The sequence below is a fragment of the Chenopodium quinoa genome, unplaced genomic scaffold (genome assembly GCF_001683475.1).
Source record: "Chenopodium quinoa cultivar QQ74 unplaced genomic scaffold, ASM168347v1, whole genome shotgun sequence".
NCBI classification, from domain to species: Eukaryota; Viridiplantae; Streptophyta; class Magnoliopsida; order Caryophyllales; family Amaranthaceae; genus Chenopodium; species Chenopodium quinoa.
Window position 1 is genome coordinate 1,326,381 of NW_018745584.1, and position 12,913 is coordinate 1,339,293.

Sequence of the window (12,913 nt, forward strand, 5' to 3'; positions counted from 1 at the left end):
TTTGAGCTGCTGCTGTGGCTTTTGTTGGGTTATGTGATGCTAGTTGTTCCTATTGCTTTGTTCCCTACTGCTGTTGTTCAGTTCTAGTGCGCTGGGTTGATTATTAGTTGGTTCAGTCTACTGGTTTCTAGTTGTTGTTGCTGTTTTCAGCTTGTTGTTACTATGGCTGCTGCCTTCTGGCTTGTTGTTTCTGTTCTGTTCTTGGCTGCTGCTGATGCATTTTTGCTGTTTTCTTGCTTCTGGTTTCAGATGTGCAGTTATGTGTAGTTGTAGCTTGGTGTGCAGGCTGGTTTTTCTCTGTTTCAGGCTGCTGTTTGGTGCTAGTTCAGGCTGCTGTTTGGTGCTAGTTCAGGTTGTGATGTTGCATGTCTTGTTGTGTGTTGCTGACTGGTGCCTGGTGCTGCTGGTGCTGTTCCTGGTGGCAGCTGCCTAGTTTCCTGCTAGCTGCTGGTTCCTGTTTGCTGCCTGCTATGTGTTGTGTTGCTGTCTAGTGCTACTGCTGACCTGCTGGGTTCGGGTTGTTGTTGCTGTCTTTTGTTTTTGTCTGGTGTTGCAGCAGCCTGTTGAGTTCTGGTTCTGGCTGCTACTGCTGTTTCTGGATGCTGCTGCTGTTTCTGCATGTTGTTGCTGCTGCTGTTGGCAACTGTTGTTTCTGCATGCTGTTGCAGTTGCTATTTTTGTATGCTGCTGCTATTTCTGCATGCTGTTGTGTGGCTGTTTCTTGTTTTTGTTTGGGTTTAATGGAAGCTTCTAAGCATAGGTGTTTTGACCTCTATTTGTTCTTTTCTTTCTTATGGCCTTTTGTTTGAGAGGTTTTGTGTTTGTCGTTGTCCTATTCCTTTGGTTTTGAGTAATCCTCCTAGAGGGTAGCTCTTTTCCTCTAAGTTCAGAAGAGTCGGGTTTGGTCCAAGGTTCATTGGAACCCTTCCTAGAAGATGGCCTTTGGGTCTTGGTCCTTGGCTGGTGGTTGTGTGCCCGTAGGGGCTCTTGGTGTTTTGGAGTTTTGGCCTTTGGGCTTTTGTATTCTTGTTTGCTGTTTTGCAGCTCCTTTTGGTAATAATATTCTCTATTTACAAAAAAAAAAGAAGGGGGTTGGAGGAGAGCCGGAACCTGAGCCTTTCCAAGAGTGGGTCAAGAAGGAGCATGCAGCCGGCGAGGAGGGTGATGATGATGATAACGCAGAGGAGGAAAAGGAGGCTGAGGTTGAAGCCCAAGTGAACTCTGCCCCAACTCCGCCTGCTAAGGATACTCCCCCGGCTCCGCTTCAGTAGTTTCAGCCTATGGTTGCTGCCTGTACTTCCTGTTAGAAATTTAGAGTGTGGATGGGGAGAGCCCTCTCCTTGGCAAGAAGAAGCCGCGACTGGGAAGCCACAGAAAGTTGCGCCCTCGGATGGTGTGCTGCGCCCGCAGATGGTGTGTCGCGCCCGCGACATGGGCGCGGCTAGGCATCTTCAGAATTTTTGGAAAAAACTGCGATTTCCCTGTCCGCGCCCGCAGGCTGGGATGCTGCGCCCGCGGGGTCATGAGGAGCGATCGCTCCTCAAATAGCAACGCCCGCTCCACCTTGAGGAGCGCCCGCTCCTCCATGTTTTGCAGTTTTTTCTGACGGTTGAGTCTTTTATTAAAAGACAAGTTTTCGTGAAGGAAATGATACAGAAGTTTTATTCTTCATCTCTCCAAAATGAATTCTCCACATTTTCTCTCAAATTTCTTGCAAACTTTTGTGAGAAAAACTTTAATAATTTAGCCAAATTTGTGAATTTATCATCTATATTTCGATTCTTTGTGCTAATAACGAAGTGCTGTCTTTTGTATCTCAAAGAGGATTTCCGGATTGAACCCAAGCACCATTGTGGGGGAAATTAACCTCTTTAGGAAAGTGTATACACGCCTAAGACAGAGAATCAAGGTTTGAGACTCAAGTGGTCATCGGTATTCTCATGTTCATGTTCATCTTTAAAGGCATGGAGTTGAGGCAAGTTTAGTCTTTTTCACACTAGTGTTCTCATTGTAATTTCTGAATACATTGATATTTTGGTGCTTGGTTTGTAATACATTAATTAGTATTTGGTTATTGTATAATTTGATTGGAATTATACATTATTTAGGTTTTGTTCCCACAATTTTTAAGTGTTTTCTTTATTGAAATCACTGAAAAACCTAACAATCTAAAGAGGTTAAGCCTTTAGAATTTAATTAAGCATGTCTAGTGTGAAAGAATTGACCACAAACTTTGTTAAACTGAAAAAGTTTGACGGTGTGGAATTTCGAAGATGGAAGAAGAAGATGTATTTTCTTCTTACATCTCTGAATGTTGCCTATGTGATAAGTACTCCAAGGCCGGATGAACATGAGAATGAAACCTTGGAATCCGTTCGGGAGGGGTCGAAATGGGACAACGATGATTTCATATGTCGTGGTCATATTTTGAATGGGATGGAGGATGATCTGTTTGATGTCTACCAAAATATTGAATCTGCTAAGGAGCTTTGGGAGTCCTTGGAAAGCAAGTGTATGGCGGAAGACACTTCAAGTAAGAAATTTTCAGTTAGCAATTTCAATAACTTTAAATTTGTTGATGGTCAGTCTATAATGGATCAATTTCATGAATTGCAACGTATCTATGGTAGTTTGGAACATGGAATAGCTATGAATGAATTGTTTGTTGTTTCTAGCATTATTGATAAATTACCCCCTAGTTGGAAGAATGTTAAGCATGACTTGAAACATAAGAAAGAGGACATGACATTGTCCGGTTTGGCCACCCATATTCAAATTGAAGAAGGGATTCGTTCCATGGAAGGAGCTAAGGATGGAAATCCTAGCACATCTACCGTTAACATGGTAGATGAGGGAAGAGCTAGTGCATCTAGTGGTAAAAGGAAGAATAATAATTCTTCCAAAGGAAAGTCCAAAAAGCAACCAAACAATAACAAATTTGCTTGTTGGGAATGCGGTATGGTTGGACGCCGCAAGAAGGACTGTTATTCTTTTAAGAAAAGAATGGAGAAATCCAAGGAGGGCCATGCTACCGAAAGCAAGGACCCACCCACCAAAGGTAATCCAATCCATGAGGTTGAATTTAATTCCGGTTTGGATTTAAATGCAATGGATCCTAACATTCTTATGGTGCAGGATGATGACTCATGGTGGATTGATTCGGGGGCTTCAAGGCACGTGTGCAAGAGTATACATTGGTTCAAAACCTTTCAAAAGGTTGTTGATGGAGAAGACCTCTACATGGGGAACAACTCTACCATTAAGGTTCTTGGAAGAGGACAAGTTGAGCTTGTGTTTAGTTCTTGGACTGCAATTATTCTTCTGAATGTTTTGTATGCTCCGAAGATTAGTAGGAATCTGGTATCTAGGCCTACCCTGAATAGTCTTTGCTATAAACTTGAATTTGAAGCTAATAGATGCATAATTACTAGGGGTGTAACGTTTATAGATCGTTGTTATTTGGATAATGGTTTGTTTAAACTCTCTTTGAAAGATAGTGGTGTATTAGACAATATGTGTTTGAACGTTGTAGACAATGTTAATCAAGTTGATTTGAATTTGTTTGATTTATGACATTCAAGGTTAGGACATGTGAATTACAATAAAATGTTTTTCATGTCAAAACAAGAATTAATACCTTCTTGTGATATTTCTCCTAATAAATGTTCTACTTGCATGTTGAACAAGATCACTAGAACTCCTTTTAAGAGAGTTGAGAGAAGTTCTAATATTTTAGAACTGATCCATAGTGACTTGTGTGATTTTCATAGTACTCCTTTGGGGAAAAAAAGATACATGATTACGTTTACAGATGATTATTCTAGGTTTTGTTATGTGTATCTTTTGCATTCCAAAGATGAAGCATTAATAAAGTTTGATGTTTATAAAAGAGAAGTAGAATTGCAAGTAGAGTCATTAATTAAGAGAATTAGAACTAATAAGGGAGGGGAATATTATGATCCATCTTATTTCCAATCTTTAGGTATAATTCATGAGACTACAGCAGGTTATGCACCACAATCAAATGGTGTAGCTGAAAGGAAAAACAGAATTCTTGAAGAAATGGTTAATTCCAAGTTATCTTACTCTGGTTTGAGTGAAGGGTTCTGGGGTGAAGCAATGTTGACAGCTTGTCACATTCTTAAACGGGTTCCTACTAAGGGAAAACAATCTACTCCTTATGAACTTTGGTACAAAAGAAAGCCAAACTTGAAGTATCTCAAGGTTTGGGGTTGTAGGGCAATCATAAGAGTGCCTGGCAACAAGAAAAGGAAGCTCGGTGAAAGGGGCTTGGATTGCATATTTATAGGTTACGCTGAGCATAGCAAAACCTATAAGTTCTATGTAATAGAACAAAATGACTATATATCGATTCATTCGGTTATTGAGTCAAGAGATGCAATTTTGGATGAAAATAGATTTTCATCAATGAGTAGACCGAAAGATCTACAAATCAGTGCCAATGATAGGGAGATAGTAGAGTTGAATGATCAACTTGAAACTCATGAAAGTACATTCGATAATGAGAATGTTGAAACTCCTCAAGTGAGGAGAAGTACCAGGGAAAGAAGACCTAGAAACCCTCTTGATGACTTTATAATTTATTTAGTTAAAGGTTCTAGGGATGTCCTTAGTAATACTATTCCATATTGTTTTAATGTGGATAGTGACCCAAAGACTTATAGCGACACAATATCTAGTCAAGATAGTGCATTTTGGAAGGAAGCTATAAATGATGAGATGGATTCCATCATGGGAAATAATACTTGGGTCATAGAGGATTTACCTCCCGGTTGCAAACCTCTTGGTTGCAAGTGGATTTTCACTAGGAAAAGGAGACCGGATGGCTCCATAGTGAAATTTAAAGCCAGATTGGTTATCCAAGGCTTTAGGCAAAAGCATGGTGTTGATTATTTCGATACCTATGCACTGGTTGCAAGAATTACCTTCATAAGGTTATTGATTGCAATGGCTTTGGTATATAATCTAGTGATTCATCAAATGGATGTCAAAACGGCATTCCTTTATGGAGATCTAGAGGAAGAAGTGTATATGAAACAACCCGAAGGGTTTGTTTTGGAAAGACAGGAAGATAAGGTGTGTAAATTGGTTAAGTCATTGTATGGACTTAAACAAGCACCAAAACAGTGGCATCGGAAATTTGATGACATGATTTTTTCCTTTGGGAGATGCTTTCTGCGACGAATTCGCCCGGACGTGTGTCGCCGGATGCCAACTCATATTGAAGCAGATGCTGGTTTTCAATATTATCTGGCCATTGGCCTCATTAATGTCATCCGGCCAATGGCCTTATTAGGTTGTTCCAAAAGGAACAACACATAGCTGCTAAGTTTTTGGACTTAGCTTATTTCTATTCATGTTGGAGAAGACATAAAATTTTAACAAATCCGTTTGTACATTGCACAGATGGTATTCGTACAGAAAGCAATAAATATGATTGAAAATAAAGCAACTTTTCATTGATAAACTTTATTTACAAAAATTTTGTGAGTCTCAGAATTAGTACTTTTTCAGGTTTTCTACGTTCCAAATTCTGGCTAGCTGCTTGTCGTCTGGGGTTTCCAGGCGGTAGGTGCCGCCTTTTACTTCTTCATAGATCCAGTAGGGGTCTTCCCAGTTAGGAGTCAATTTTCCTTGTTCATTTGCCCTACCGGTTGCCTCCATTTTCCGTAACACAAAGTCCCCCACTTTTAAGGGTCGTTTGTGCACTCGTTTGTTGTATGCTCTGGTCATTCTCAGACGGTATATCTCATGATGCAAGGCGGCATTGCCCCTGCGCTCCAGGAGTGAGTCCAATGCTAGCCGCATAGCCTCCAAATTTGCCTCTTCGTCATAAAGCATGACTTAAAGAGTAGGCTCATAGTGCTCAATAGGCAAGACGGCTTCTGCGCCGTATGTCATGAGAAACAGGGTTTCACCGGTTTCTCCTTTTTCAGTTGTTCTGATGACCCATAGGACATGAGGCAACTCATCTGCCCATAGACCGCCAGCCCTTTCAATTTTCTTCTTAATGCCATCTGAGATGAGCTTGTTGAAGGCTTCAAACTGCCCGTTTGCTTGGGGACGACCGACTGATGCAAAGCAATGAGAGATCCCTTGATCTCCCAACCAGTTTTTGAGGGTAGGAGTCTCAAACTAAGGGCCATTGTCAAAGACCATAGACATTGGTACCCTAAACTGGGTGATAATATTCCTCCAAATGAAGGAGATGACATCCTTTGTCTTTATACCTTTGACCGCCTCTACTTTTACCCATTTGGTGAAGTAGTCCACTGCAATTAGAACATATCGCCGTCCGCCTACAGCAGGCGTATACGGGCCCAAAATGTCCATGCCCCATTTGGCGAATGGCACTAGGCTGTTAATACCCTTCAGGTCAGTAGCCGGACGGTGTATGAGATTGCCAAATCTTTGACACTTTTTACACTTCTTCACCATTTCCATGGCGTCTGCCTCAAGAGTGGGCCAAAAGTAGCCTTGCCGCCTAGCCCTTTTTGCTAGAGTCTTGCCGCCTATATGTGATGCACAAAAACCCGAGTGCATTTCCTCTAGAACCTCTTTCCTCCTTTCTGGGGTGACACATTTCAATAGCGGTTGTAGATAGCCCTTCTTGAAAAGTTCTCCCTTGTGAATCTCAAAGCTTGCGGCATGTTTTTTCATTGCAGCCGCTTCTGAGTATGCATCTGGCAGAGTGTCGTCTGCTAGATAATCCTGGATGCCATCCATCCAGGTTGAGCTTCGGTCCATAATTCCAATGAGATCCTGTTCAATACTTCTTTTTTCCATAACTTCCCAAAAGACTAACCTAGGCGTATCACAGGAGGCGGATGATGCCAGCTTAGAAAGAGCATCCGCCTAATTGTTTTCTGACTTGGGCACTTGACTTAGATGAAATTCATCAAGGGTCCCGAACTCATTTTTGACCGCCTGTAGATATTTGATCATAGCCGGGTGGGTGGCCTCATAGTCACCATGGTATTAGCTTACAATCAGTTGTGAATCAGAGCAAACGTCAAAATTTTTTTGCCCCTGCCGCCTTGCACATGCGGATACCGGCTAGTAGGGCTTAATATTTCGCCTCATTATGTTAGGCTTGAACTTAAACCGTAGTGCATGTTCATACTTGTCCCCTTCAGGATACTGGCATAAAATCCCTGTACCATAGTCGTTCATAGTAGAACTCCCGTCTACATACACTTTCCAAACCTGGTCAAGATTCTCCGACTTAACTGGCCTTGTCATTTCGACAATGAAGTCGACAAACGCCTGAACCTTCACTGCCTTCCTTGGTTCGAAAGAAATTTCAAGACTTTGCATTTCAATAGCCCGTTTGAGCATCCTGCTGGATGACTCCTGAGTTGTCATTGGCTGCTTGAGGGGTTGATTTGTGTAGATCACAACCAGATGTGCCAAGAAGTAAGGTTTTAACTTCTTGACTGCCATGAAAAGAGCAAGGCCAAAATTTTCAACCATGGGGTACCGTAGTTCGGCATTTCGAAGAACATGGCTAATGAAATAGACCGGGAGTTGAATGTCGTCTCTCTGAGCAAGGAGAACAGCACCGAGGGCGTGATCTGAGACGACTAAGTACATGTAAAGCACCTCTTGTGGCAGAAGGCTAGCAAGCCTTGGCAATGAATGCAAGTGTTTTTTCAACTTTTGAAATGCCGCCTCAGCATCCTCCCCCCCCATTCAAATCTAGTCTTCTTTTTATTGTTTGGAAGAAATAGAGGCACTTGTCACCTGACCGATTGAGGAATCTCCCCAATGTCGCCAGGCAACCGGTTAATTTTTTAAACTTCCTTGAGAATGCGGGGTGACTTCATGTCAATGACCGCCTGTATCATTTCTGGGTTGGCCTCTATCCCCCTTTGATCAATTAGAAATCTGAGAAACTTCCTAGACTCAACACCAAAGACACACTTCTTAGGATTACGCATGACCTTATGCCGCCTGAGGGTGGTGAAGGTTTCTCGAAGGTCAGCAAGGTAATCCGTCTGTAGCTTGGATTTGACTATCATGTCATCAATGTACCCCTCTACATTCCTCCCAATTTGATTAATGAAGACCGGATTAATCATTCGTTGGAAAGTAGCAGGCGCATTTTTCAACCCAAACGACATCACAATATAACAAAATAACCCCTGATCAATGACGAATTCCGTCTTCTCTTGATCTTTTTTCCACAAGGGTATCTGATGAAAGCCTAAGTAGGTGTCCATAAAGCTCGTCAAAGCATGACCGGTTGTAGAGTCGACCAAATTGTCGATCTTTGGAAGGGGATAACTATCCTTCGGACATGCCTTGTTCAAGTCTGTGTAGTCAACACACATTCGCCAGGTGTCATTCGGCTTTTTCACAAGAACGACATTTGTAACCCAATCCGGGAAGTAACATTGTCGAATGAACCCAACATCAAACTTCTTTACTTCGGCAGTTGCTGCCTGACTTCTTTCCTCACCGTGGTTCCTGTTCTTTTGCCTAACCGGCTTCTTTTTGGGATGCACAACAAGTTTATGAACAACTAGATCCGGGCTGACGCCTTGCATCTCTTCTACTTCAAAGGAAAAAATGTCTTTCAATTCTTTCAGAAGGTTGTGCAATTCTGCACCCAACTTTGCAAAAGCAACCGTCCCAACCTTAACAGTTCGATATGGACGTGCGTCATCCAGAACAATATCAATATTTTCTCCAGCCGATTGGAGACATAATTCATCTGACCGTTCCCCGGCCAGTGATTGCTATTGCTTCTCTTTTTTGACGGCCACCAACTGGTCGGCCTTTCTCTTTTTGCCAGCTGCTATGGGAGCAAGCACGACTTCCTTGAGTTCATCAAGGCCTATGGGCTCTTTGCCTTGGCCAGATGTGACCACAGTAGGCTTAACGTCTAAGAGATAACACTCTCGTGTCGTCTTCTGATCCCCATTCAGTGAGCCTACATACCTGTCATCCCTCTCAAATTTTAGGAGCATAAGGGATGGAATAATAACAGCCTTTGATTCATTGAGGGTTGGACGGCCCAATATCAAATTATAGGCGGTCAACTCTTCAACAACCAAGAACTTGACGACCATGTGGCGTCCTTCCCTCTTCTCCCCTAGCCGGATGGGTAGGTCAATCCTCCCCACCGGATGCACTACTCCACTCCCAAAACCAACTAAGGGGAGAGAAACTTTGTGCATACTGCTAGAGTTGTACTTGAGCTTTGCCAAGCACTTGTAGCTGATAAGGTCAGACGAGCTGCAAGTGTCGATAAGGATCCGGCCTACCCTTTGGTTAGCCACCTTGCATTCAATGACTATGGGGTCATCATGCGGCCGCCTGACTTTGCCCCTGTCCTTCTCAGTAATAATGACCTCAGGAAAGGTGTCTTTTGACGCCTGGCCCTCATCAACTGAGTTAACATCCAGCCGCCTGATATAGTCCTTGGTGCTCCGGATGGTTGGACCCCCTCCAGCAAAGCCGCCTGCTATTGTATAGATCGGCTCTTCATTAGTGTCCGAACAAATAGCAAGTTGGGCTGCCTTTTTGAACGGTTACCCATTGTTAATTTTTAGGGTTACCTTGGACTTCAGGATGTAGGACATAAGCACACCTTTATCAGCCAGACGGTCCAACAACCTTTTGAGGCTATAACAGTCGTTGGTGTCATGGCCTATTTCCTCATGGAAATGACAGTATGTTTTCTTGTTCCGTTTTTTTTACGGAACCTTTCATTGCATCCGGTTTCTCATTGTCACCCGGTCTTTAATCTCCATGAGGATGGAGTAGCAGTCCTTGTTAAACTCGTACTTGGGAACATACAATTTAAACTCTTTTTCTTTCTTTTTTTTTGTGACAGCTGATCAGAGTCATCTGCCACCCAGACTTCTTTTCTCTTCTTGCTCTCTTCTTTTTTGGCCGACTGTCTTTTTTGTCAGACTTCTTAGGGTCCGACTGCTTGCTAACAGCATAGAGTTTAGTCGCTTGTATATAGGCTTCCGCCTCCATCAGAGATTCTTGGAGGGAGCAACCCTCTTTCAAACGAGATCAAACTTAAAGGTCAACTCGTCTTTCATACCTTTGAAGAAGTCTATGTAAGCCACTTCGTCAGATAGCCCTTGAATCTGAATTCTCCTCAGATTAAACCGCTTGACATAGGACCTTAGCCCTTCTCTATCTCCCACTGTATGGCACCCAAGTCAAGACTTGTTTTCTTAGCAGGGATGTTCATAGAGAAGTTAGAAGCAAACAAGTATGCAAGCGTCTAGAAGCTATTGATGCAGCCGGCTGGCAGGTTGCCAAACCATCATTGGGTAATGCCCTTCAATGTAGCCAAGAAGCATCGGCACCAGGTGGCATCATCCAACCACTGTAAATACATGAGGTTGGTGTAGGCCATCAGGTGATCTTCAGGGTTAGTGGTACCATCATAAGTACCCACCAACATGTTCTTGACCTTGGTCGGTTGTGCCGCCTCGGTTATCTCCTTGGAGAACGCAAAAGGTTGTTCCCCAAGTTTGAGCAGACGAAGCTGCCAGTCCAAAGGTTGGACATTCTGCGCCACCTAACCCCCAAAGAGAGCCGACTGCATATATGGTTGACCATACGACATGTATGGCTGCTGAGGCACAAACAGAGCCGAATGGATTATTTGAAGGCCAGTGTGAACGGACAAGCCGCCTGACTGACTCTCTCAGTTTGATTGTGAATATCTCACTGCGGTATTCTGAAAGCTGTCTGGGAAAGTCGACGTTGAAGCCGACTCAGACAGTTGTTGACTTTTCTTCTGCTGGATTAACATCCGGGCATCAAAATAAGTCTTCTTTGATCCATCCGGCTGAACATGCCGGATGACCTTCCTCTTTTCAGGTGGGAATATCTCCCTATTTATAAGGTCTTGGAATGCATGCCGCCATCCTAGGTTACGGAAACCTAGGAATGGTGGGCTATCCTGGGAATTGGGCTTTGAGGGCTGCCTTTTTCCCAATGATTGGGGGTGCCACGTGTCAGCAGAGGAGAGGTTCATTTTGAACCTCTCTTAAGGTGACACGTGTCACCATTTTATTAGGCTATGGGGCCAGGGGTATTTTTACCCAAAATAGAGATACTGTGATCATCCAGTCACCGATGAAAAGATGATTGAAAAAACACTCACTACCTTTCATGCAAGCAATATACTGTTGCAAGAACAATATCGTGAAAGAGGTTTCTAAAGGTTTAATGAATTAATGAGTGTATTGCTTGTTGCAGAACAAAATAGTGATCTTTTGTTGAAAAATCATAATCTTAGACCAACAGGGTCTTTGGCCACTCATCATGAGGCAAATGCAACAAGTTCTTATCCACCCAAGGAAAATGCTACACAATGAGGTGGACGTGGAAATTACAATGGTCGTGGTAGAGGCCATGGAAATTATCGCAGACGAGTCCGAGGACGTGGTAGAAATAATTTTCAAAGAAACAATAATTTCAAAAATTCTGAAAAACAGAAGGGTCAGTCATCTGGAAGCCACAAACAAACTCCTTTAAAAGGAAAAGACACATGTTACAGATGTGGCATGACAGGGCATTGGGGACGTACCTGTCGTACGACCAAACATTTGGTAGACCTTTACCAGGCTTCTGTAAAAGGCAAAGAGAAAAATGCAGAAGCAACTTTTGTTAATGAAGAAAATGCTCCATGTCCTACCCTTGACGTGTCCGATTTCTTCATGGACAATGCTGAAATTGGAAATGATTTCATATTTGGAGAAAATAACAATAATTAAATAACCCATCTACTAGTGTAATATATACTATGTTTTAATGTATTTTATGTTATGTACTGTATTTTAAATGTCTAGTCATGTATTTTTAATTTCTATCATCAATAAAAGTTTGTATGATATTATTCTAAACTAATCTCATATTTATTTTATGAAGATATGGATATGCCTGAAGTTGGTTCCGAATATCAGTGCTTTTTGGATAGTGGAACAACACACACTATCTTAAAGGATAGAAAATATTTTTCACAACTAAAGTTGTTTCAGACAAATGTAAACACTATTTCCAGGTCAACAAAATTAATTGAAGGAAAGGCTTGTATAATGCTTCCAAATGGAACAAAATTGATAATCAATAATGCTTTATACTCGAGTAAATCTCGAGGAAATCTCATAAGCTTTAAAGATGTACGCCAAAATGGCTATCATTTAGAAACAATGACAACAGGTCAAAAGGAGTATTTATGCCTGACGGCAGGAAAATATGGCAAGAAACACATTTATGAGAAATTGCAAGCATATTCTTCGGGGTTATATCGTATAAACATACGACCCGTGGAAATCAATATGGTATTTAATCAGAAGTTAGATGACAAACATTTGATTATTTTATGGAATGATCGTATGGGACATCCAACAACTTGGATAATGCAAAGAATAATAGCGAATTCAGTTGGACATTTAATAAGAAATGTTAAAATTCCTCGATCAAATGAATTAACATGCTCTGCATGTTCACTCGACAAATTGATAATAAGGCCATCTATGAACAAAATTGCTACTGAATCCCTAAAATTCTTGGAAAGAATTCAGGGAGATATTTGTGGGCCAATTAATCCGGCATGTGGACCATATATATATTTCATGTGGACCAGGCTTCTACAGGATGGTCACATGTCAGTCTGCTTTCAAATACGTAGATGTTGCGTTTGCAAAATTACTTGCCCAAATTATCAAATTAAGAGCATAATTCCCAGATCATACAATAAAGAAAATAAGACTCGACAATGCTAGGGAATTTACATCCCAAACATTTGATGATTATTGTATGTCAATCGGAATTAATGTTGAACACCTAGTAGCTCATGTTCATGCACAAAATGGTCTAGCTGAATAACTAATTAAGAGATTACAATTGATTGCAA

General features: G+C 41.8%; 1 protein-coding gene across 1 annotated transcript; it reads left to right on the top strand.

The window, feature by feature from the left end:
• The first annotated feature begins 4,428 nt into the window (after positions 1-4,428).
• On the top strand, positions 4,429-11,771 carry LOC110716419. The gene is made up of 3 exons (XM_021895032.1): positions 4,429-4,708; positions 11,254-11,324; positions 11,493-11,771. Exons 1-3 carry the CDS (start codon positions 4,429-4,431, stop codon positions 11,769-11,771), a joined length of 630 nt encoding a protein of 209 aa, XP_021750724.1.
• The last annotated feature ends 1,142 nt before the right edge of the window (positions 11,772-12,913 follow it).

Bases quoted from the DNA above. Each gene is read 5' to 3' on its own strand.
- LOC110716419 (XM_021895032.1), top strand. From the start codon at position 4,429: ATGAGTAGACCGAAAGATCTACAAATCAGTGCCAATGATAGGGAGATA. The intron at 4,709-11,253 runs GTGCATTTTGGA...TGCTTGTTGCAG, and splicing joins CACAATATCTAGTCAAGATA to AACAAAATAGTGATCTTTTG. The intron at 11,325-11,492 runs GCAAATGCAACA...TCTGAAAAACAG, and splicing joins CTTTGGCCACTCATCATGAG to AAGGGTCAGTCATCTGGAAG.